At 43.4% G+C, this 25,264-nt stretch overlaps 1 protein-coding gene across 10 annotated transcripts in view; it reads right to left on the bottom strand.

The window, feature by feature from the left end:
* The window catches only part of LOC126051242 (serine/threonine-protein phosphatase 4 regulatory subunit 1-like), a 34,806-nt gene extending 21,038 nt beyond the window's left edge, over positions 1-13,768 (bottom strand). For 4 of the 10 annotated variants that reach the window (XM_049830266.1, XM_049830267.1, XM_049830268.1 and 1 more), the window contains exons 1-2: positions 12,942-13,751; positions 12,665-12,709 (exon numbers count right to left, since the gene is read on the bottom strand). In XM_049830266.1, coding sequence (XP_049686223.1) covers positions 12,665-12,709; positions 12,942-12,948 — 52 coding nt within the window. In that variant the 5' untranslated portion in view covers positions 12,949-13,751. Of the gene's footprint in view, positions 1-413; positions 550-12,408; positions 12,620-12,664; positions 12,710-12,941 lie in introns of those variants that run through there. The other 6 variants (XR_007509755.1, XR_007509752.1, XR_007509754.1 and 3 more) reach the window with 6 other exon arrangements.
* Positions 13,769-25,264: the final 11,496 nt, after the last annotated feature.

A 25,264-nucleotide genomic window follows, 5' to 3' on the forward strand; every position in this document is an offset into this window, starting at 1 on the left:
ACAGTGCTGTTCATTATCTGCTCCTCACCTTTCATGAAGTACTTGCTTAAAGCCACTTTCCACAGAGTTACGGATACAGTTTACTATTATATTCTAGTCCTGTGTCAACAGGAATGTTAGCATCCACAAAAAACCCTAAAGGGATGTGGTCCAATTAATGACAAAGTTCAAGAAGTCCTGAACTACAGTTGCTTAAAAGGTAAGCAAACGTTTTTCTCTTATCATTAATATTTTGCTCTCTGCAAGCAGAAGGAGTGTCAGCAAACAAGAGGAGGAATGGAAACTGAAGAATTTTGTAAAGCTTGGGGGTTTTTTTTCATTATTTGTACTTCATGCAAATTAACTTCAGTCAGATTTGAATCAGATTAATACTTTGCATACCATTAGCCAGACAGGGCATTTATAAAGCGTACCTGTTAAATATGTTCTCACTTGCAGCGTACTTGTCCAGTCTTCCCAAAGGCGTCAACATCTCATCTTGTGAGACAAAGTCCAGGGCTGAAGGTATAATAATCACATCAGACTCTGAGCTGTAGTCATCCACACCAACTATCAGAGACATCAGAAATATTCCTTATAATCACAGTAGTTTAACACTAAAATGATATGCCTGTTGTTGGTCTGAAATACAGAGGTCTAGGCAAGGCTCCACTGGCAACATATTTACTAACTGCACTACATCGTTCTCCCTAGCTTTCCCCAACCCCCACAAAGGCTTTTCTATACCAGACTGATTGATTACGTATAAACTGGACTAAATGGATTTTGATTAATTTTCTCTAAATTCCTAAGTATGAAGTTTCACTAAACATCTAAACTTCATGATATTTTTAGCTGACAAACAGTATTTTTATACCTTATATTTTTATTAGGCAAATGACTTTTAGCTAATTCTGAAGTCAGCTTTTTGAAGATGCATAGACTAAAATCATAGTGGCAATTAGCCCGGAGATAGAGTTAATACAACATCATCCAACAGAACAAAAAACTTTTTTAAAAAAGAAGAAAAAAACTAAATTAAGCATGTTAAAAAGTTCGATGTGTGTTGCTATATCCAACTACCAATTACAATAGACACAACCGACCTATTACATAATTATTAACCAGCGCAGCAAGAGGGAACTTTATATAAAGAGACATCTTTATCAACATGGAACCACAATTAAATGGAAAAGGGGTCCATCCCTGCTCTGCAGAGCTGCTTGAAGAATTAGGATTTGAACTACCACCTTTTCTGCCTTCCATATGCCCTCGATATGCTCAAAAACTCAGTTCCATAACAAACACCTTAGCCTGCAAATGCAACCACTTATTTGCTAGCATTGCAAATGCATTCACCCATTTGCGAGAACTATCCCAGGTCACCTGCTTTGTTCCTCAAAATACAACACAACAGGACACTACAACTATTCTTCAGTCTAGCCAAGTTTCTCTGAGAAGCCTCTTGAAAACTGGCAAATAGGGATGGTTAGAAGACAAAGACAGACCTGGAAGTCCAACAGTGATTTTTTAAAAAGTGAACTCTATAGAGGAAAGAAAAAAGTTATTGTCCTCTTACCTTCTATGCAATTATACTACACTACATAAATTGGTTTTCAGACGTTACCTTCAACATTCAGAATACGTAAGCAGCAACCATTTTCTGAATGTCTTCCTTAACATACTTCAAATGTCAAAAAGATTTAACACCAAGCTCTCCATAAGAGTAATATTTTTAGACCTAAACTGAGTTAATAGCACTCCTTTACCAACAAACTACTTCTTCCATTTTCTAGGTAGAGAATCAATGGACATGGTTTAATTGGCCATCAATAAATCCCATCCCTGGATGAGGGTCCAAATTCTGCAGTTCCTGATGGGACATGAAATCCTTGCCAGAAATCAAATGAAGGGACAGGAAAAGAGCAAGGGCATAACCAGAATCTGGGAGATAGGGGCAAGGAAGAAAGTGCGCTAGGAGCTGCTAGACAAAGTAGATGGGGAACTAGTGTTCTTGGATATGCCTAAGGTAGAGGATAACAAACCACAGGGGGAGGAGGGGAAGGCTCAAAGAAAGCTCAGCTGCAGAAAGCTATTGCAGCACAAAGGGAAAGCACTTAGCGATCCCAGGTTTACACAACTGTTTGAACCAGTGTTTGGTTTGGGTTTGTGGGTTTGATTGAGGGGTTTTTTTGGTTTGTTCTGGGTTTTTTTTCAAGAACCAGTTTCATTTTCAGAGGAAAGGTAGGGGAAGGTAAAAGTGCATATCTTCCACAAAGATCTTGATCACGCTGTGTCTTTTACAGACAGGTGCACAAGATAATGTTTGGAAAAATAATTACTATTTTCTTTTATTTAATAATGCATTAATGACTCTTTGCCATAGACTGCTCAGTAGCAAGGTCTACATGTATTCTTTTTGTTCTTCTGTATCTGCTATGGGCTCCATGACAGAACCATATCCTGCCTCATTTTGGCATGGAAACTCAGTAACAATGAGCAATTTTCACTTCCCAAAGCTGAGCAACAAACAATTTTAAAGATTCAAGATTTCCAACTAATGTGACAGTTCCCTCATTTTATCTTCTGCATTCCCAAAGCGTTCCAAAGATCTATTAAGAAGTCTCTATGGCAGTTGGTATGGATCTATCTAGTAAAATGGATTAATTTTTATTCAACTGTAGTACAGGCTATTTGCTATGCTCTGCATCAAGTATTACCATAAGGGTGTTCAGGTTAATACAGCACTTATATGCAGAAAGGACTTAGTTCTGTTCTGCTGTTCAAGCAAGTAATTTTTCTGTTTAATTGTAAAGCAAAAATAGTAGTCCTACAAGCCCAAACCTTTGATATCATAATCACAAAATAAGAACAGCAAGTTTTGTTCCAAGTCACTGTTCTCTATGCTATGACAGAATAAATGCACCTCACTTTCAGATTTCAGCAGAACACAAGTAGTATTCTCAGCCCTTCAATGTTGTAAATTCATTCCCTTCCATCTCATTTTCTGTAAGAAATATTGTTTTGCATCTTGACATTCTGCAAAGAGAAATCCGACTCAACGTAAGCATGGAAGCTAAACATCTGTATTTGTCCATGCTTAGGAACTCGCTCTTACCCTTTCACACTGCACTGTATTCCAGCTCCAGTGACATCACAGACCAAAGTGTCAGTTGTGCTATTTCAGTTTCATTTGCTACCACAAATTTACTGCACTGCTTCAGTAACGTTAACCAAGAGCTACTGCGATGACAGTTACACAAATATTACAAAATGTGTTTGTCATGCTGAGTCACACCACCCTGCCTGCCTGATCCAGGTAGCACTCACGGGTGATCATAGATGCCACTGTCAGAAAGTGGGAGCTGTTTTTTCCAAGAGACGCTTAAAATACATCATCTCCGTTTTCCTGCTGTAGTCTAAGACTGAAAACACAAATGAGATGCCACAAGTTTACCCTGATGTTGCAAGGGTTTTCAGAGAAAAACATAACTTTGAACAGTGTGTGATTTTACTCGTCAAAATTACAAGAAAAGTGAACAAAAGTGTAAGAGGGATCTGCAAGTAATAATCTTAGATTCCAGTCCATCCACCATATTAGCAAAAGAAGCACACCTCCTTTTCTCCATCTCTCCCCTAAATTTCCCCTTCAAATATGCAGCACTATCTGCCTTGAGCCTCTTATGAATGTGGTGAGGTCACCACACCTGAATGCAGAGACTGCTGTCTGCACTCCCAAATTTGTTGGGATTGGGTTTGTGGGTGGGGGAGGAAGAAGATAAGAAGGGGGAAATGCAAAGCTGCTGTGCTAACAGCAAGGCGTACCGCCTTAGCCCCTATGTAGTACTTTCATAGCAGAGCTTGCTAACAGCTTGAAGCACAGACAGAGCAAACCCTTTAAAATAAAGCTTTGGTACAGGCTTGGTGGGGGTAGCATTTAGCAGATGAAAGAAAGATGCAGAAATCAAAATCAGCATTTGTTTACACACAGAACTTGTGCAAGGACGGCACAGCAAATTTAAAAGACCCACTAGACTAAAACATATCAGACTAAAAGGGTATTTTCATTTAGCAAAGGCTTTCAAAAAAAGATAGTTATCAAGCATGCCAAAGGAGTTGTATTTCTCACCAAGCATCAGACGAAACAAGAGGCGATACAAAATTCTTTAAGCAAGGAGGCGAAGCGCAGCTAAAGACAAGTTTGTCTCTTCAAGGCATACACAAGCAGCACTGAAAATCCTGATCTGCGGTGAAACAAAGGCATAGTTCTATCTCATATTGCTCACTTGTCATTTATTTGCACAACAGCAGAATGCATCTTCTACTGGTTAACAGTTTGACCTGCAATAAAAGCTGGGCCAGGGGAAACTGAAATATAAAGGATATCCAAGCTACAAGTTAAAACAATCAACAGTTTATATTTTGGCCACCAATTTCCTGTTGGGAGCGTGTCATGCCCATCACCATGGTACTCAAGTCCCCTGCTATTTAAGTCCCTATCTTTTACCCCTTCCAAACAACTGCATACAATTAAGAATCATGGAATGAGGCTGGAATGAAGTGCAAGTCAGCTAGCGTGAGTGCAAAGTTCCTCTAAGGTACTTTTTTATCCTCTACAAGTTCCTTGCAGTCAAAGAAAGGTGTCCACCGTCTCTCTGTAGAGCACTGCTGCTTGCAGGGTTTTTGATTGCCTCCATGACTGAGAACTTTGTAGCACTACAAAGAGAATCCCACGCCTGTCTTCAATCAAGATGTTCTCCCTGGTCCTACCACGACAGGACACATGCATTCACTGTGCCTGGGGCCATGTTCAAGTTCTGCCCCTAACTGGGTATCTGGTAAACACAGAAATATTGAGTTCAAATGGCATATGCTTTAACCTTGGACTAACTGGAAGGGAGAGCATTATGAAGCAAGCAGTTGAAGCTCAAATGCTCCAAAGGCTCGTGCTAGCTTTGCGATGCTGATGTGACACCAGAAGTTAACACATCAGCTACTAACCCAACCACTGCATTTGAAACAAGCGTTGCTCTGCTCTGCAGTTACTTTGACTGGTTCAGTCGCAGTAACTGAAATACACTTACGTGGGCTAAACGTTGCAGAGAAGGGAAGTTCCATGACTAGCACAACCACAATCTATAAAACATGGTTTTGCAACACAAATCACTTTGAGCTTCCCAACTGTACTTCTCCTCTGTCCACTTAAACCCCAGACAATGCTTGAGATGTTGTTTGACAGCATTCAAAACTCTTGGTGGGATAAGCCTTCATGTTTTCTCAGCATTCAGGGGCCAAAATTCTTTCTGCAACTCTTCATACTTTTCCTCTCTGTGCTCAGTATAAAGTAGGAAACTGGTCTACGGGAGAAGATTGAGCAGCACAGAATGCAGCAGATTCACTCTTAGAAAAACTACGAGCAGCCATGGGTGTTGATTTCAATATTATTTAAAACAGAGTTTCCTCTGATAAAACATACATACAAGCAAACTTCCACAAGCAAGTATCCCTACAGACTAATCAAACTATTCTTCCTGCAGGCTAGAAAGGAAGGAAAAGGTGGCCTTTCCTCCATTCAGATATTTGGGAACTGTTCAGGCACTATGGAAACAAGACAAAAAAAATACCTAGGCAGACCTGTTTATCAGAGAAAAACGCTCTAACAGTCTGCATTAGTGATCATATAGAATGTCACTTTTGTACACCAATATATTTAGCTTTTACGCAAATTGTATTTCAGAATGCATATTTATGCACTATTTGCCTTTCATTTTTCTTTCCCTTAAAAATAGTTAAACCCCCCCCCCCCCCCCAAAACCCCAAAAAACCAAACCAGCACTCTCAACTCTCAGTGCAGTTGTTCTGCGGTTGTGAATGAACACCCTTCCCAAACATATTCTGACACTTCATTCAACCTATACATCCCACCCAAACCAAGAAAAAGCTACATTAATTTTTCTTATGCTATACCTTCTAAAGCAGACAGAGAAGCCCTGATGATCAGAGTTCCTTCAGGGGCAGCTGTTCCTGCCTAGCTCTTCCAAAGATGGAATTGTTACTCCAGCTCTCAAAGAAGAAGCTATCCTTTCATCCCATTCTGCTACTGTTACAAGTCATCTCTTGCAGCTACTCTTCTTACAATGAAAACTTCCTGCCCACACAGAGGGAAAGCCTTAGCAGCAAAAGACACACGCAGGAAAGAGAGGCATTTTTTATCTTCAACATGCTGCGGTCTGCCACCTCCACAATAGGTCAGCAGTCAGAAACAACTGCACAAACACCAAGGTTTCACTCAAGCTTAAGATTTTGAAAATGTCCATCTCTTCCCTGACTCATTGACTCTTTCCCCTTTTTGCTTCCCCCTCCCCCCCCCCCCCCCCCCAAGTGGGAGAGAAAGGGAGAAGGAGGAGAATACCTGAAAGGCCTAGGAGATAAATCAGGACAAAGACAAACTTTACAAAAAAAAAAAAAAAAATAATAAAAAAAAAAAATAGAGGAGCTGACAACCTTAATTGACGATTCCTGCCAGAGACAGGAACATAAAAAGTGGCTGGCGAAAAGCACATTTCCACGTCAGAAGTGATGCTACTGGCCTTGGGAAGCTGAAAGCCTAGAAAATTACCTCTTCTTCAACCGTCCACTAGCTGTAATAGAGAAAATATGTGCAGCTGCATGAGAAAGGTTCGTTAGCCTATATCAAATCAAGCACAACCCCTTCCTCACATCATCATCATCTCTCTCAGATCCTAAGAGGTTGCTCAAGAAAAAGAGACTAACCCACTACTAACCTGAGACTGCTAACACCAGAATTCCGTGGAGACACATCCATCCACCTGAGTCTCCCAGTTTCTATGAGGGTCAATCACCACATTAAAAGACAAAGAAATGAACTGAAGAGTCAGGAGAATTAAAGCTTGATCTCCAGGGGAAAAAAAAGACTTAACAAGTATGCTTCATTAACATTAAAAAACAGTTATTAGATTCCCAACAGAACAGAATCTCAGTCACACCAGAGAACCGAAACAAAAAGTCTGCCATTACTTTCTGCTATTGTTTTTTTGCAACACGGACATTAAAGACTGCAGACTACCGAAATGCCAACCCAGTAACTCAAACTATCTCTTTTACCAGAGCTAAGTCTCTGATGGGACCAAAAGGTCAGTACTGTGACATGGCATTTGAACGTTATGTTGGAAATTTAGCTATACTCAAAGCTGGAATTAAGTCTAAGAAGTGACCTGACTTGCAGTCTATACATAACAACTAACAGCATAACAAAATTTGCTAATTCTTGTTCTGTGGTAAAGGAACAAAGGAGCCACAATACAAAAGCTTCTGATATTGCTATGTACAGCTGTTGGAAAAGAAAGGTGAATTTTAACATACTGAATGCATTTATCCCAGCATAATTCACTGCAAGGGAATACGAGCTGCAACACAGCATCGGGTTGTGATTGTGATTTGACAGCACGTGGAAATACAGACTGATTTTATTTACCAAAAAAAACCCCAACCAACAACAAAACACTCCCCCCCAACCAAAACCCCTTTTGACTTTAAGTCTTATGAAAAAAGAAAAAAAAACTTTAAAAAAATTAAATTGAAATTAGCTTCTATTTGGGAAAAGACTTGTGTGCTACACAAAGTCTAATAGAATAATTTAATTAAAAGCATTCAACCAATACAAGCTCACTGCTAATGTCAGATGATTTGCTGATCACCTGGAACAAGAACATATCATCAGACATAAACCAGCTTTTGACACCTGCAAATGCACAGAGTATTTTCTTCAGCTCAGCTAAATAACTGGTTCACTCACAGCTGAGAAGCCTGCTGGGAGGAGAGGCTAGGAAGACCTGTCCTCCCTTTCCAATCAGTGAAAGAGAACTCAATACTAAAACCAGAGATGTAGCAGATTATAGCTACTGTATTTTTATTATTATTCTTGAGAACTGTTTAATCCCTGAGTAAAATCCAACCAGTAACACTAGATCTTCTAATTGTAAAAACTATCTTGTTGTTAAATTTTAAATCTACCTTGCTGTTAAACTCTCATGCTAAGGAAAACAAGTTTACACACAGGTGTATATATATAAAAACTCATTTAACAGTTCTAAACTAGAACTGTCTAACCTATGCTTAGATATTTTAATATAATTTTCTGCCTTTTTAGTTAAAATATCTGAACACTAAGTGTACAGAAAAAGGCAACTATCACTCACCATTTTTCAACATGATAAAAGGTAAAGCTTCAGAATCTGAATGTTAAGCTATATAACCCCCAAAGCATATATATATATATATCACTTGCAACCATCAAAAGTCCAAAAGTTTTATGTAAATGCAGCTGCCAGTTACCAATGATAAACATTTTTTCAAAAAACACAAATGCAAAACAGCATTAAAACCAGTTATTAGATCAAAATTTATTTTCTCTCCTGATTTAAATCACCATTAAAAACCTGAGTTAAATAAAGCTATCCTCCTTCACAATCTGAATTCTAATTACAGATGGGCCTATTCTTCAGAATACACATCCTGCACACATCAGCGGACAGACTGAAAGAAGTCAGCATCATGGTAGGTTTGATTGCATCTATCTGTACTGATCAGTTCAATCTTCAGAAACATACGGGGGAAAGGGGGTGTGGAACACAAATCACCTACGAAGAGTCATAAAGAACATTTTATTTATCATCAGAAATATATAATTCTACAATCCCCATGTTTGCTTTTCAACCATTTTTGTTGCTTATTTTCTTTTCTATTCCATGCTTAGCTTATACAGTTATGTTATTCTATTTTGATTTTGTATGCACAAAACAAAGATCTGAAAAAAAGCCAAATTTTCACTGACTTCTTTTCCTATACTGTGCAAGATTTTAGACAAAAGATCAAGCAAGCCAACAGTCCAAGTAGTGTTACAGGCAACTGTCCAGCTGACACTGAACTGCTACCTTAATTTTGACACCTTATAGAGGCCAGATGGGATGAGGTGTCTTCTGCAGGCTTCCACTTTGAATTTTCACCCTAGTGCCTTTAGGGTGGGTGGGTTTTTGCCTTAATGGATATCATGCAAGGATTCTTGTTAGGTTCACCTTCATACAAATGAAATGCAATGATATATTACTTATTTGGAGGGATAGAGTCAATAACAAAGTTGCCTTTCCCAAAAAGAACTTACATTTAGGAATTGAATTTCTTTTATAACCTTCTGTACGTTCAGCCAGGATGTATTAACTGAATTTTTATTTATTTGCTTCAAACTACCAAACAAGGAAAAAACACTGGCTGAATATGGGAGAACCAGATTTTCTTTAATTATTTTCATAGCCTTTGACATCAGGAGCTACCTCTACAGAAGCAAAATATTACCTAAAATTAAAGTACTGAAATACCACATGCCAAGCTATGTAACTACATAAAGCAATCATCTGTGTAATGTACCATCAGGTGTAAAGTATGCATTCACCTGTAAAAAAAAAAATAAAAATCAAGCTTTCGAGTTGTTACCAAGCAACCAAGAACAGAATATAATATGAAGCCTTCAAAATAGAAGTGCAAACCAAAGCTGAAATTAATTATTTAAAAGTCAATCCAGCTGGTGTATCAAACACTCTTTAAAGGCCTTTCTTATACAAGCTCCTGTCTAATCTCTGCCCTCTTAAACAAATAAACAAAAGGCAATTTTTAAACAGATGCCTTCCAGAACAGCATATATTCTGAAGGTCTCCCACTACTCCATAAGCAGATTTACTACCCTCTGTTGAAATCTAAGAATGTTTCATTTAACGTAAACATTTATCAAGTTCTCTTTGGAAAAAGGTAAACTTTCTTTTACAAGCAACTATTAAAACAGTACTCCAAAGATATAATAATTTACTATTTTATATTTCAGGCTAATTAGCATCCAATGAGTCAGCACAATAAATCAGGGGAGGCACAAATTGTACAGTTGTACAAGTTGTTGACTAAACTTCAACTTGCCAGTAAGACACTTAATTCCAGAGACCTTAAAGATGACTATCATAAAACAGCTGTTCTTAACTCCGCATATCTAAAAAGATACACAGATGCTTGGTTCGTTACTTTTAGCAGCAACTGTGCATTGCTGTTTGCTCGACTCCAGGACTTCCTCTTACCACTTTAGAACATGACCAATAAAAAACTATGTATTAGTCACTTTGATGATTCTTTCATTTTCTTTTGTACTTTTACTGTATTAGAAAACGGTGAATCACACTGTAGATTCTCATTAGCAAAAAACCAAACCCCCCCCAAAACCCAACTTTGTGATTCAGAATCAAACCTAGACTCAGTGATGAGCTACAAGGGACGCCTAATCTAGTAAAATATTTTAAGCCATATGCCTAACCACAGATCCAACTTCAGATGTCCAATCCAGATCTTTACCCATGCATCTAGTCTTAATCACTCCTGGTTTTTCCAGCATACCTCATAGATGCTTTGCTATTGCTTGATACCAGATCAGTTAAAATCTTGAAGATTTATTGAAAACTACATAGTTCACTTTTCAATTCATCCCATCTCAGTCTTCTCCTACAATTCATATTATTTTACATTTACCTAATTTCTCCTCCTAAATTACACCACCAGGGCTACAGGTATGCCTGCACGACTTTCTCCTTGTTTGTCCTTAACTATAGCTTAGCACATTTAATAGCAAGACCAAAGCTGCCGGCACTTCCAGTTTTCTCACAATTGTGTTCTACTACTTCACGAATACAACTCTAAACCAGCATCTCACTCTACTGCTCGAAAGAGCTGTAAATATCTGAAATATTTACAATAGAGAGGTACCACAGGGTGGGGGCTTGGCATAGGCAGGCAAAAATTGCTGGGTTTTGTCTTTTTCTTTTTTTTTTTAAAATTGTCCATTTCACACATGCAACCATAAAATGTAATCCCAAATAACGCATCAACTGGGAACACTTTCATAAACTGCGTAAGACCTGTTGTATGTGGGTACAAAACATGGTTATTGCAAAGAAATACCACTGCACAAGAAACAGTGATTTTGACTAAATATGTGCAGTCTCCCTGGTCTGTATTGTCTTTCTTTAGCTCAAACCCACCTCACAAGAACAAAACCACATTAAATTTACAACCGTAAAAGACATCGTGTGACTGAACTATGTCCAGACAGCACACATTGATTCGTACGGATTCCTGGTTTTTTTCTCTTAAAAATGATACGCGTAAGCATTGAGCTATTCACTTTTATCTACTTCCATCAAAACCTCAGTAAGCTTTAATGAGGTTTCACATTTTTAGATTTCTATGGCTCCTGCTTTCAGGATGCTCTCATCTAGACTGAGTCATATCTCCACATGTATATTACTTTTTCATGTTTAACGACAAGACCATAACATTCAAACCACCACCAGGAACCCACAGGTTCAGAATCACCTCTCCAATGATTACACGGAGTTCTTACTTCAACTCCTGTCCTACAGTCAACAAAAATCATCATCTAAGCGGAAAGTTAAGAACGTGCTTTGTTTTGGGCTGGTTTCTGGTGGGGTTGTTTTTTTTAAGTGTGTCTCTTCTGAAAAAGTCCTGTAATCGCACAGTTTTCAAACAGCTACACTATCAATGCGATTTCAAGCCATCAGAATTGAAAAACTAAAATAAATTAAAAAAAGCCTTACAGAAAGGCTCCCTCTTTCTGCAAGGCGACGCACAATAAGAGCCTTTTAAATGTCAGATGACAAAACCGAAAATGTAACAGTTAAATTCTGACAAGTTAAAATAACTCTCCTCTAAAAACGTAAGCTGTAACCCGAAAGGTTTTTCTCCTGCAATCCACCCGGATCACTGAGCGGACCGACTGCGCAGCAGACAAAATACCTTCAGAGAACGACAAGGGTCCATGCGCCCACGACAGGCTGAGAGGCAGACGCTTGCGTTACCAGCCGCCTTGAAAAGAGCCGCCGCCTCCATTTTCACTTTCTGCCCCAAATTGAGCCTCCTCCGCTTCCAAAAAGCGCCCTCGGCATTGACATTACCAACAGACGCCTTCTCACCTGAGTAACATTTTACGGTCTGCCCAGCCAGGCTTCACACCGCTCAGTTAATAGTTTTGCACCAGAGCCACACTCTGCAATTTGCACCCTGACATTAACTCTTTTCCACACACCTCTCCAGCGGGGTCAGGAACAGGGGGCCTGAGGCGGGGGGGGGGGGGCGACAAAAGAAACATAAAAGGAACGAGCAACCCACACGCTGCGGCCTCCGACCAGGCAGGTTTCTCCTCCCCGGAGGCATCCCCCCGCGCCCAGGCCATGAGGGGACGACGCCCCTCGGCGGCCCGCGGGCTGCCACACCTCCCGGCGGGGCGGCCTCCCTCCCGCCCTCGGCGGCCGTTAACGGAGCCCCCGCCCCGCGCGCGCTTCCCGCCGGCCAACGCACCCCGCTGCGCGCCGCCGCCGCTCCCCCGCCGGAAAGCCCGGCGGAGCCCGGCCTGCCCCACGCACGCCCGCGTGCGGGTCATGCACACAGGGAAGCGCGGAGCACGGCGGCGGCGGCGGCCGCCTCCTCCTCTTCCTCCTCCTCCTCCTCCTTCCCCCGCCGCCCCGCCTCCCACAATGCACCGTGGGCGCTCCCCTCTGAAGCCACTTCCTCGCCCGAAAGCCGCCCCGCGCCGCCGCCCCCCGGCTCCACTCACATCCGTCGATCTCCTCCTGCAGGTCCTCCTGGAGCAGCGACAGATCTGCGGGAGACACACCGTCTGCCAACGCGCCCGGCCCGCCGCCCCCGCCAGCCCCCGCCAAGCGTGACCCGGCTCGGCCCGCCGGGCCGCCGCCCGCCGCCCCACCACCCCCGCCCCACCCCGCAGCCCGCCGCGCTCCGGGCCGGGCAGCGGCGGGAAGCGCTTCCGAAGCCGGGGGGGAGGGGGGGAAGAGGAGGGCTGGCGCCTCACCGGGGAGGGGGGCGCTACCTACCCGCCATCTTGCTGCAGCCCCCGCGGGGCGCCGGGCTACATTTAACCCGCGGCTGGGCGACGAAGGGGGCGGCGGTGCGGGAGGCGGGAGGGGGCAGGCCCCGCGCGGTCCAGGCCCCGGGCCCGGCGGCGTCTCCCCGCGTCCCCGGGAGAGTCGCGCAGGGAGGGCGGGCAGAGGAAGGCGGGAGGAGGGGTCTGGGCCGGACACGCTGCCCCCGCCTCCGCCCGGCGGAGCCGCGCTCGCTCGCTCGCTCGCTGAGGCGGCCGCGCCTCCCCGCCCCTCGCTCTGACTCACGCCCGGCCCGCGGGCGGCGAGGTGGGCGACCGCCGGGACGCGGCCGCTCAGCCCGGCCCGCTCACCTGGCCTCGCTGCTCCTCGCCCCGCCGCCATGTCGGGGCGGGGGCTCCTCCCGCCGCCCGCCGGGGGGCTGAGGCAAGGCCCCACCGCGCTCCCGCTCCCGCCCTGGGAGGCCGCGTTTTGGGCGTTGTGGGGTCACCCGGCGGGGCGGCCCCGCCACGGAGGCCCTCTTCGCCTCGGGCTGCACGGGGCCGCTTCCCCGGGAAAGGGGTCTCGACGGGTCGGCAGGAGCGGCCCTGGGCGCTGCAGGGCACCCGAGCGGGGGAAGGCGGCGGCTGTGGTGGTACCGCCACGGCGCCCACCAGCACCCTCCGCCTGTGCGCTGCCGAGGGTCGGTCCCTGGGAACCCGCGGCTTAACAATGCGGGGTGCTCACCGCATCGCTGCTCTGCCTTTTAACTTGGGGCGTGAAAATAAAGGGTTTCGTTGTACGCATCCGCCAAGGTACCCTTCGTTTTCCGCGGTTGTCGGCTGTGCCTCGTCGACAGTGCTGGTGGTTGTTGCCATTTTAACTGTTTCGATGGATCTTCCGCTGTAAACTGGAAGATGAAAGATGTTGGATAAAACGAGTGCTCTGATCAGTTGATAGCCGGAGCACTTGGTAAAGCATAGGACCGTCACCGATGCTACCTGGGCGTCTTATCTGACCCTTCCACAGTCTTAGTTTTGTCTCGGCAATAACTGAGGGAAGTTATTAACACACAGAAAAGCGAAATAAGTTCTTTTTGCCCAGTTTTTCTACAACGGATGCAGTTTCAGTAGCCCTGTTTTTAATTGTACGTTTGACAGCGTGACTTGTAAGCTGCTTTTTAACCTCACGTGGCTGTGTTTATTTGGTAAGTTGGTCAAGGATTAAACCTCTTACAGTCTTTCATTCTCTTGGCCATAGTGGCTGAAAATGTGTAATCTTCTTTTAAAATGCATACATACCTTCCCTTACAATCCTACAGAGCGAGCTCTGCCCTGTTTCACACCCGCTTAATCTTCAGTTGAGTCACTAGGGCCTACTGGATACTGATTATCCAACACTTGCTTTTATTCAGATACATAACCCCCAAATCTGAGTAAATCAAGGAAATTGACTGTGACTAGGTTATATGAACCATGCTATTCTCTGCCAGTGTAATTTAAGAGGAGATTCAGGGGAAATACTTGACATCACAAATAGCTGGCAATGCTGGGTGTAATACCAATAGACCTAGAGCAGAAAAACCAAGCTTACTTGAAGGGCATGTTTTTATTATCTCTATTACCACAAGTTATTTCCAGGAAGTTTTCTCTCCTCTCCACTCTGCATCCTTCACTACAGTCAAGGCTCAGTTTTGCTTCCTCTGAATTTAGTAGCAACAGCCTAAAATGTGATGTGTGGGTTTGTTTCCTTTTTCCAACTCTTTACAAAGAGGGACTAACACACATTAACCATAGATTACTGTGGTCTGAGGGCATCAAAGCTACCTTGACCATTATTATTATTATCACCAGAATGAGAAATGAAACTTAATGAGATACATCTACGCCAACTAGGTTTATAATTTGGAATGCAACAGAATTATTGTTCTTAAAAGTGTATTAATAGTGTTAATTGTTGTCAATTGATTATTGCCCCATATGTAATGGTCTCTAGCATATTTAGGATTTTTTTATTTCTATGTGGATACTTGTTTAAAGAGAAGAAGAACAATTTATGCAATAAATCAAGGTAAAATGATAATTGCAAGAGATCTGTACTGGGTTTGTGTGGCAAGGTTTTGGTAGCGGGGGGGGGGGGGGGGTTAGAGGTGTGGCTTCTGTGAGAAGCTGCTGGAAGCTTCCCCTATGTCCAACAGAGCCAATACCAGCCGCCTCTCAGATGGACCCACAGCCAGCCAAGGCCAAGCCCATCAGCAATAGTGGTAGCACCTCTGTGATAACATACTCAAGAAGGAAAAAAAGTTGCAGGGGGCACAGCAACTGCAGCAGTAGAGAGGAGTGAGAACATGTAAAAGAAACAAGCCTGCGGACACCAAGGTCGGTGAAGAAGGAGGGGGAGGAGATGCTCCAGGCGCCGGAGCGAAGATTCCCCTGCAGCCCGTGGTGAAAACCCTGGTGAGGCAGGCTGTCCCCCTGCAGCCCAGGGAGGTCCACTGTGGAGCAGATCTCCACCTGCAGCCTGGGGAGGACCCCACACTGGAGCAGGTGGATGCCCAAAGGAGGCTGTGACACTGTGGGAAGCCCGCACTGGAGCAGGCTTCTGGCAGGGCCGGTGGTCCCGTGGAGAGAGGACCCCACACTGGAGCAGGTTTTCTGGCAGGACTTGTGACCCCCTGGGGGACTCGTGCTGGAGCAGTGTGCTCCTGAAGGACTGCACCCCATGGAAGGGACCCACACTGCAGCAGTTCATGAAGAACTGCAGCCCGTGGGAAGGACCCACGTTGGAGAAGTTTGTGGAGGACTGTCTCCTGTGGGAGGGACCCCATGATGGAGCAGGAGAAGTGTGATGAGTCCTGCCCCTGAAGAGGGTGAAGCAGCAGAGACAACATGTGATGAACTGACCCCAACCCCCATTCCTCATCACCCTGCACCGCTGGTGGGGGTAGGTAGAGAATCTGGGAGTGAAGTTGTGCCTGGGAAGAAGGGAGGGGTGGAGGGAAGGTGTTCTGAGATTTGGTGTTATTTCTTATTACCCTACTCTGGTTGACTGGCAATAAATTAAGTTAATTTTCCCCAAGTTGATTCTGTTCTGCCCGTGACAGTAATTGGTTGAGTGATCTCTCCTTGTCCTTATCTTGACCCACAAGTCCTTTGATATATTTTTCTCTCCCCTGTCCAGCCGGGGGGTGGGGGGGAGTGATAGAACAGCTTTGGTGGGCACCTGGCCTCCAGCCAGGGTTAACCCACCACAAGATCATACTTAACAAATTAATATAAATGAATTTTGGACCTTTCTATGTGCATATGATCTTCTGAAGCAGTGGTTAGTTCTTTCTCTGTAGGCAGGACTGTGTGGTATTTAAATAGCACAGACAACAAGGATCAGTGTGATTTCGCCTTGCAAGACAAATTATAATTGTTCAGGAATTGCAGGGGGGTTTGCTACGTGTTACCTGTACAGCATCAGACTGTGTTCCTCAGCAACAGCTGGTCCCAACGCCATCACTAGCAGCCATCAGGAAAGGTCACTTCCTCTTGTGAGTAGAAACTCTGTGGCAAGACCTTTGACTCGTACAGTGACACACACACGGAGGGAAAAAAAAAAATAAAAAAAAGTTATTTGGCTTCATGCCAAACACACAGTGCAAAATCCCACTTAATGAATAAGTAACCAGAAATTTCTAAATTTCTTGGCCTCAATAAATCCCCAGGTACTCCTTAAGGGCCTGATCCAAAGTTCAAGTTGATGGTAAGATTCCCTGGTCACAAGCAAGGCAGACAGAGACCCTGTAAGTGTAGGACAGACGCTGGCTCTTTCAGACAGCATGATGAATTGCCATTCTAAAATAACATACCTAATTATGAAAGAAAATTTTCATAACAGACTTGTTTTATTAGATGAGACGTGTTAAGGAGCAAGTAACATAGCACCTGCCAAAATGTTCTAGCAGATTTTGTGCTGGAGTTCTCATCGTCAGTTTGAGTACCCTTACAGGTGCTGGGAAGCAAAAAACTTAAGAGATAAACCCGCCTTCACACACTCTATCTCATGGAAAAACATACTACAAAGGGTGGAAGCCAAGGCTATGGATGGAACGATACAAATAGAAGACTCTTTGGCAAGATTAGTTGCATGTCATAAAAGACACCCGTATTGCTATCTACATGACGTATCTCAAAAAAGTCCACAGCAATCAGCAAGACATTATAGCATTTACGTAAAGTACTACATAAATCCTTTCAAACCTACACAAGTGACCAAGTTAAGCACAAGATACCCAACGTCCATCTAGATGTATTTGCAGCATGTTATTCTGTAGTTGTATTAGCAACATTTCTTTAGTCAAAACCGCTCCAGGTATAAGGACCTCAGGCTCAAAAACCCTGCAGCCCCAAGGACTTACTCATCTCATTATATTATTAGCTAGCATATTTTTATCTATTTTCTCTCATTTGATCTAAAAAGCAAGTCTGATCAGACAACAATGCCAGCTTTCAATGTCCGTGTATTAACTAGTTTTGCATTTCTCCCAGGCTACCCTTTGTGTGTGGGAAGAGCTTCCCATAAGCACCTGCATAGCCATCTCGCTATCCTCCTTCGGATTCCTCCCCAAAATTCTCTTTTCCTGTAAAGCCTACAAAAAAATGCATTTGGGTTAGATTGCTGGTGCACCAAGGCAACTGCTTATCCTCTTGAGTAATAATGACTCATAGTTTTCTTGTCCACCTGCAGGATTCTGTCTTTATGGTTAAAACACACCCCCTTTACTTTATAGACCATCTTTTTGTTCTTTACCAATACTGGCCCATGACTAAGCACACAGATTAAGATACATATACACACGGAAGCACATGTAATACAAATGGATACGCATGAAAACCTGATGGCTGAAGCCTGGGACACAGCTGATTTGCATTTGAAAATGTATCTCGTATTGAAGCATTTCTGCTAAAAAGAGGTGTTCATCATGAAGCTTCTCCTTTCTTCTCCTTCCCCTTTTCCTTCCTTCCTCTCCCTCCCTTCCCTATTCCTGTTCTTATTATCTCCCTCCAATTAAAGGGGTTTTTTGATACATCCCTTGTGGTTGTGAAAGTTTTTGACTGTGCACCACTCAGTTTTATTTAATTTTCCCTGGTTCCTGGGCAACAGCTTGAGCTGGTGCCTACCCGTGAACCTTAACATCAGAGTCCAGCTGCCACTGCTCCCAGTGAAGGCCTCACAGAAGGACTATAAACACATTAGTATGCCAACCATTAGCACCTAAATTTGCTGACAAAGTGCTTGGTTAATACAAAGTTAAGTTTGCCTTGGGTTCCTGCTGTCATTCCGGGACAGCAACAAATTCAGTGGCAAGTCCAAGTGATGCTCAAATCTCTGAAAACTAGGAAATACCCACCTGAGGTACATCCTGGTGCAACATTAAGGCTGCACCTGGAGCATGCAGTGACTCCTGGCATTAATTCCCAAGCAAATCTACTGCACCGATGGCATGAAGATGGTAGTTGTGTGGGCAAAAGGAAGAGAGGCATGTAAATCAGGAGACAAGTCTTGATGCCTCATTGTGAAAGAGGACAAAGAATTAATATATCAGAGGCTGTTTCATGGAGCTGGGTCTCAGTGCTTGAGTGCAGCGTATGTACAGGATTCCTCTTTTAGTAGCACCAGGACACAGGTTTTCCTTTAAGAGAAATGTGCTACAGCTCTGAGATGCTCTGCTTCAGGAATCATGTGTCATGCATATGTATGCTACAGGAAGACTGAATCACTGATCAAACAAGGCAGAGTTCATGTTGTACCAATGTACCTTAGCTCTGGATTTCCTGGTTCTCAGAGGTTTGTGTCACACTGACATACTGGAAGAAAACAAGACTGGGCAACCAGAAACGGAATCTTTTCCTCACTGAATTGCCTGTTGAATTTTGGTGGTTTTTTTTTTTTTTTCAGAGAGAAAAAAAATCTGTATTTTGGCTATTTCAAGAAATTACAGCAACCACCTTGATGTGCAGCTGGGGTACTATTGTAGTAGATACCGATATCCCCTAACCCTTCATCCTAGATCTCCAAATCATTTTGAAAGGAAATAAATGCCATTATTCTCATCTTACAAGTAAAGAAACAGAGAACAAAAGAAGCAAAGTGATGTGGCTTATACTGCTTGAGACCGGAGATGGAAAGTAGTGAATAAAATAAAACACACCCCCAAAAAATCTTCTGTGCTATTTTTGGCTATTTGATGCCATTACATACATGACAGGTAGCAATCTAATGCATGGTTCCCAATGTGCCAGCTCCGAGTTGTATGCCAGGCCAGACCCTGCCTCCCTGTTAGACTTGCCCTTGAGTCAGCCAGGCCTCCCAGCCTTTCCTCAGCCCACGCAGTCTCCCTTCCCTGCCCAACCAGTCCCTCCCTACCTGGCAATACCTAACCTGATTTTGAGATTAATATATTTGCATTTATTCACTCCTTCATTTCCTGGTCTACTGAGTTTAAATTTGTATCCCTCTAGGTCTGCACATACAATCAGCTCACACTCGTCTTCTTCTGAATCAGAGATATTCAGATCCCAGAACACATCTCAGAGGGACAAATGGGACTGAACTACCACTACCACCAAACATTTGTATTGGTTTTGTCTGGCAAGGTTTTGGTAGCGGGGGGGTCGGTTACAGGGCTGGCTTCTGTAAGAAGCTGCTGGAAGCTTCCCCTGTGTTCGAGAGAGAGCGAGCCCATACCAGCCGGCTCTAAGACGGACCCGCCGCTGGCCAAGGCCGAGCCCATCAGTGATAGTGGTAACGCCTCTGTGATAACATACTCAAGAAGGAAAAAAAAGTTGGGACGGGGGAGAAACTGCCGCCGGAGTGAGGAGTGAGAACATGTAAGAGAAACAAGCCTGCGGACACCAAGGTCAGTGAAGAAGGAGGGGGAGGAGATGCTCCAGGTGCCAGAGCGAAGATTCCCCTGCAGCCCGTGGTGAAGACCCTGGTGAGGCAGGCTGTCCCCCTGCAGTCCAGGGAGGTCCACTGTGGAGCAGATATCCACCTGTAGCCCGTGGAGGACCCCACGCCGGAGCAGGTGGGTTCCCGAAGGAGGCTGTGACCCCGTGGGAACCCTGCGCTGGAGCAGGTTCCTGGCAGGACCTGCAGATCTGTGGAGAGAGGAGCCCACAGAGCAGGTTTTCTGGCAGGACTTGTGACCCCGTGGGGGACCCACGCTGGAGCAGTGTGCTCCTGAAGGACTGCACACCGTGGAATGGACCCATGCTGGAGCAGTTCGTGAAGAACTGCAGCCCGTGGGAATGGCCCACGTTGGAGGAGTTCGTGGAGGACTGTCTCCCGTGCATGGGACCCCACGCTGGAGCAGGGGAAGAGTGTGATCAGCCCTCGTCCTGAGGAGGTGAAGCGGCAGAAAATAACGTGTGATGACCATAAACCCCATCCCTGTCCCCCTGTGCCGCTGGGGGGGCTTGGTGGTGAAATCCGGGAGTGATGTTGTGCCCGGGAAGAAGGGAGGGGTGGTAGGAAGGTGTTCTGAGATTTCATTTTATTTCTCATTACCTTGCTCTGGTTGATTTGTAATAAATTGAGTTAATTTGCCCAAACTGAGTCTGTTTTGCCCGTGACGGTAATAGTGAATGATCTCTCCTATCCTTATCTCGACCCGCAAGCCTTTTGTTATATTTTCTCTCCCCTGTCCAGCTGAGGATGGGGGAGTGATAGAACGGCTTTGGTGGGCACCTGGTGTTCAGCCAGGGTTAACCCATCACAACATTCTTTTTCTTTCGGCAGCTGTCCTCCAACATAGGTTTCACATCCTTCCAACTACTCCGTTCCTATGATCCTTTCTCTTCTTACTACAGCACCAGCTCTCCCCACCCTCTTGCTCCTCCATCCCAAACTCCTCTCAGCAAGCTGCTGCGTACAGCACTTTTCTGTTTTCGTTGACAGTTTTTGAACCTCCTTACTGTTTTCTTATGCTCACATTGCATTTTTCCAAAGTAAAATAGAAACAAACCCCAAATTCTGGCAGAAGTGGAGTCTGGCAACCTGTCTGCAGACCTTTTGCAGATTTGAGTTGGGCTCAGGTCAGATTCAAGAGTAACACTGTTTCACAATCCACGTGAATACTAACTGGCTGGAAGTCTTCTTGGCTACCCTATTCAGCCAACAACAGTGTAATCCATTTAGCCAGGGAGAATTGGGTACATGCCTATGCAGGCAGCTAAGAACTTTTTTTTGCTGATCTGAAGAGTAGTAGGTGCCAGTGGGATGCATGTCAGGAGAATGATTGCTTTGGGACATGGCTTGTTATCCCAGTCTGTGTGATTGCTAGCACCTGTCAATCCTAAAAAAATGCAAGGGGTGGAGAAATTATGGGGGTTACATCCTAAGAACTCTTTGTTTAGATAACCCTGGCTCTCCTAGGAAGCACACTGAATTTCAGGGTCAGTTACACATGTGTACTTTAGACCTTCGGAGGAGTCAGTCTTTAGATGTGTGTACTTGTACAGCCTTTCGAGGGCAGATGTGAAGTCATTGTGCTTGTGCTCCAACTCAATCAGCAACTGTATAATTACAGTTCATGTAGCACTGAGCCCAGACAGACATATGGACAGACAGTGGCATGACATTTGGAAACCAGTCAAATATAAGCAAAGTATAGCAGAGGTCAATTCACTGAAGAAATAATTGAAATCGAAATTGTTGTTCCCCTAGAAGTGGAGGCAGAGAATATTCTAAAAGACTCAATGTGTGTATTATTTAGACACACATTATTTAGTGTTAGAAAATGTGTAGAATCTACAGACTATGAGGAAGGATTGTATAACAGAGAAAACAATCCCCAAAAGCTACCAAAATTAAGGAGGACAACTGAATGATGGTTCTTGACATGTGCCAGTTTCTACACAGAACTTTTCAGCTATTGAACTGCGAAGAAATCCAAAGAACGAAGTGTTTTATCTGAAATAAATGTACACAAAACTAGACAGTATACAAATAAACACAAAAACCTATGTATAATCTCTGAGGAAGGTGGTGTTACAGTACGAGTTATGAAGTCTGACAATATACAGGGCCAGGTGGTTTGTAATAGCAAGTATTCAAAAGTTTAAAGAGCTGTCTGGTCCAAAAATAGTTCCTTTGCTTAATTAAATTACCTAAGATGTGAAAGGGCAATTACAGTCCTAAAGCGACTCCTGGCTAGGCTCATTGTCTCAATAATTTCCAAATCAGCTTTGTGCACTTGGTATATAAATGACCATTTCCTTTTTTTTTTTTTTTTTTTTTTTACCATCATATAGGGCTCGAAGCACTGGGTGCCTAGTTGTGGTACAAATGTAAACTGTAATATTTTTTAACTGTGGTAACAGTTCAAGGGTGTCAGGTATATTAAGAAGATTTACGTTACTGCATTTTGACTTCTTGGATTGGAGCACTGGCAACATTTCAGGTTCAAAGGCTTTTGTTTAAAATGAGATTTAATGTACGTAGACTATAGCATTGCCAATAATATCTTGAACTGGGTGTGTTTTATTGGGTGATTCATAAAGAAAGTCAGACAAAGTATGCACAGTGGTATTGGAATGTGGGTGGGATCAAAGTAATGATTTAGTGGAATATGTTTGTCAAGTACCACATACAGGAAATCTTCTTTCTGAATAAAGATGGATTTAGCCCATGAGAACTTCAGTATATTTCCAAATGTCAGTTATTCCAATGAACCCCAGTGAAAATATCAAAGTAAAACGAGAAAGCTGCATCATTCACCCTCAGATATTCCATTAGCAGTGAGACTACGGTCAGACTTGTTGGGAGTAAAGGGTAGGAAAACGAATAAAATTCATAAAAATAACATTGCTTTAAAGGGACACTGTCTGCAGCTCCAATAGTGAAGAAAATTCTGTCTGTTCTTTAATAGGGTGGCTGCAAAATTTTTACTTAAATACAATTTTGCTATTAATTGAGCATTCATAAGCCCATGCTGAGCTGGGTTTGTCATGATTGTACATGTGAAAGGCAGTCTGCTATGCATACAGAATTAATATTCCACAAATGCTATTTAGTTCTCAAAATTTCCCATCAGCTGTGGTTTTTTTAAGGGTATGAATGCTATTAACCCACAAGTTAATGGATCAGCTTTCAATAATACAGTACATCCTTTCACTCAAATGTACTTTAAGATTTAAATTAGATTAAATATACAGGGAAGATTTTAATTTGTAATTTTCCTCAGCGAGAAATGGATGAAATAGAAGGCTGTGCTTGCTGTGGTGTCCTACAGCAACCCATTAAAAGTTAATCTGTACAGTTCTCAAAATTGTCAGGGAATAAAACTTCAGCAGATCAGGAACTTGAGAATAAAGGAGAAGTTCTTTCTCTTAAAAAGCTCTAGTTTATATGCATTGATAACCTCATGATACCTTTTGGTAAGCAAACAGAAAAGCATCCAGTGTACAGCATGCCAGTGCAAGTTAGAGGAGAGACAGTGAAAATTTGGCTTTTCTTGAAAAAAACTAAGCGATTCTGTTTCGTCAATCCAGAGATCGAGCTTTCATGAAGATAGAGCTGGGAGCAGTATGTCTTGCTTTAAGATAGGCTTTATGTGTTCTTATCCTCAAAAATCTCTGCATCCTTTTTTCTTCCACTTTTGGCTCCTTAGATGCCATGAACATAGGATACGTACATCGAGCCTGATTACTTATCTATTTTACTTCTTCCCTTGGGCTAGATAAGCAAACCAACCAGCCCTCAGTTTGATCTTATGTTTTGGGTGACTGGTCCAAGAATAGGTGTCCCCTCAAAGGGATGCTTATGTCCTCAGTCCTGTGTTGGAACAAATAAGGTGTTAGGAACTTGCTATTGCTATGGGGTAACACACCCCAGCGGCTCTGCATTTGGGTAGAAGTCTTTGAACTCACACAGCGTTGTTTACCTACACTGCCTGCAGGATAAAGCCTGCCGGGAGTTCCATTTTTCCCCATTCTCTGTGCAAATCATTTGGGACCCAGCTCCCCAAATCCTCTGTTATTTCCAGAGGTCTGATTTCCTTCCTTTCCAGGTTGCTGTTTGTTCGGCAGCCACAAGCAAGTGCTACAACCCAGGTCACCGTGATGCCTGAGTGCTCCTATTCTCTGTGTAGGAGCCAAAGGGGATATTCCCATCAGGGTGCAGTTCAGAGTTTTTTTGGAAGAGGGATTACAGTCAAGACACGTGCCCAGAAGTTCAGTGAATGAAAGTAGCTCAAATAAAGTCCAAATTCTTCACGGGCTAAGCTCCTCCCTTGCTGATGACTTGTTCATGCTGATGCATGAACACCTGGACCAGGGGGCTGGGGACCACATCTCCATTCCAGTCACCTGCCTTACTGAAAGGATTTATTTGGCTTCAGCAGGACCATCTCGAACTCAGACTTCAACCAAGAGCTGAAGAGGTCAACTAAGAGATTTTATTTTAATATGTCCTAACACCAAAATGAGACTTTTGACTCTTTTTGGGTTTGGACTGAATGATATTTTGTCTCTGTCAGTGTCAGGTTTAATTATTTTCTAATCCATTTTATCCCTCCTGATATCATTAGAAAGATTAATGATTGTGGTACCTTCTCTCTAAGGTTGTCCTGCAGATAGATCTTCACTTTGCTGGCTCCATTACTGCACATAACTAGTGCCAGTTCTCTTTAAATTATACCTTCACAACTGACCTTTCCAATTATTGCTCTATTATTTTTATTTTCATCACTTCTTAAAACTTTTCTAACTGTCAAGGTGAGAGCTGTGATTTCCTGATCTACCTGCTACTTGGTGAAGGTATGTCTGCGTACCCTTAGAATGCAGGCTTAGTATAGAACTTTGCTTGGCATTTAACTGCCCTAAATAATAACACTTAGAGCTTCTTTGTGTACTGCAGGATCTTTGGACCTTATGCACCCATCACTGTTCAATCATCTTTAAAGAAACTACAACAGATGATTGAAGGGGAGAGTAAAAAGTCTGGACTGATAAAATACGCTGCATTGTGCATATTTCCAATTTCTGCTCTTCAAGATAGTCTCTTAGCTATCAGTTATGTCAGGGTAATCAGCATCTGTTGGTGCACTCAAGGCCCTGACAAGTTGTTGCTTATTTGAAGACATTACTATATTATTACTCCTCACTAGAAAAACAAAGCTTTTGATCGAGTAGTGCATTCTTTTCCCCCTTGTAAAATAGTTTATATACTAAATATTCAAAAGCTTACAAAACAAAACATACAGACTTCTCCTTTATTTTTAGGTTTGAATGAACTCAGATTATTTGTGTTGTAGGCAAATTATTTAGTCCATGGACAGGCAGTACTAC

This window comes from Accipiter gentilis, chromosome 27 (genome assembly GCF_929443795.1).
Source record: "Accipiter gentilis chromosome 27, bAccGen1.1, whole genome shotgun sequence".
NCBI lineage: Eukaryota > Metazoa > Chordata > Aves > Accipitriformes > Accipitridae > Astur > Astur gentilis.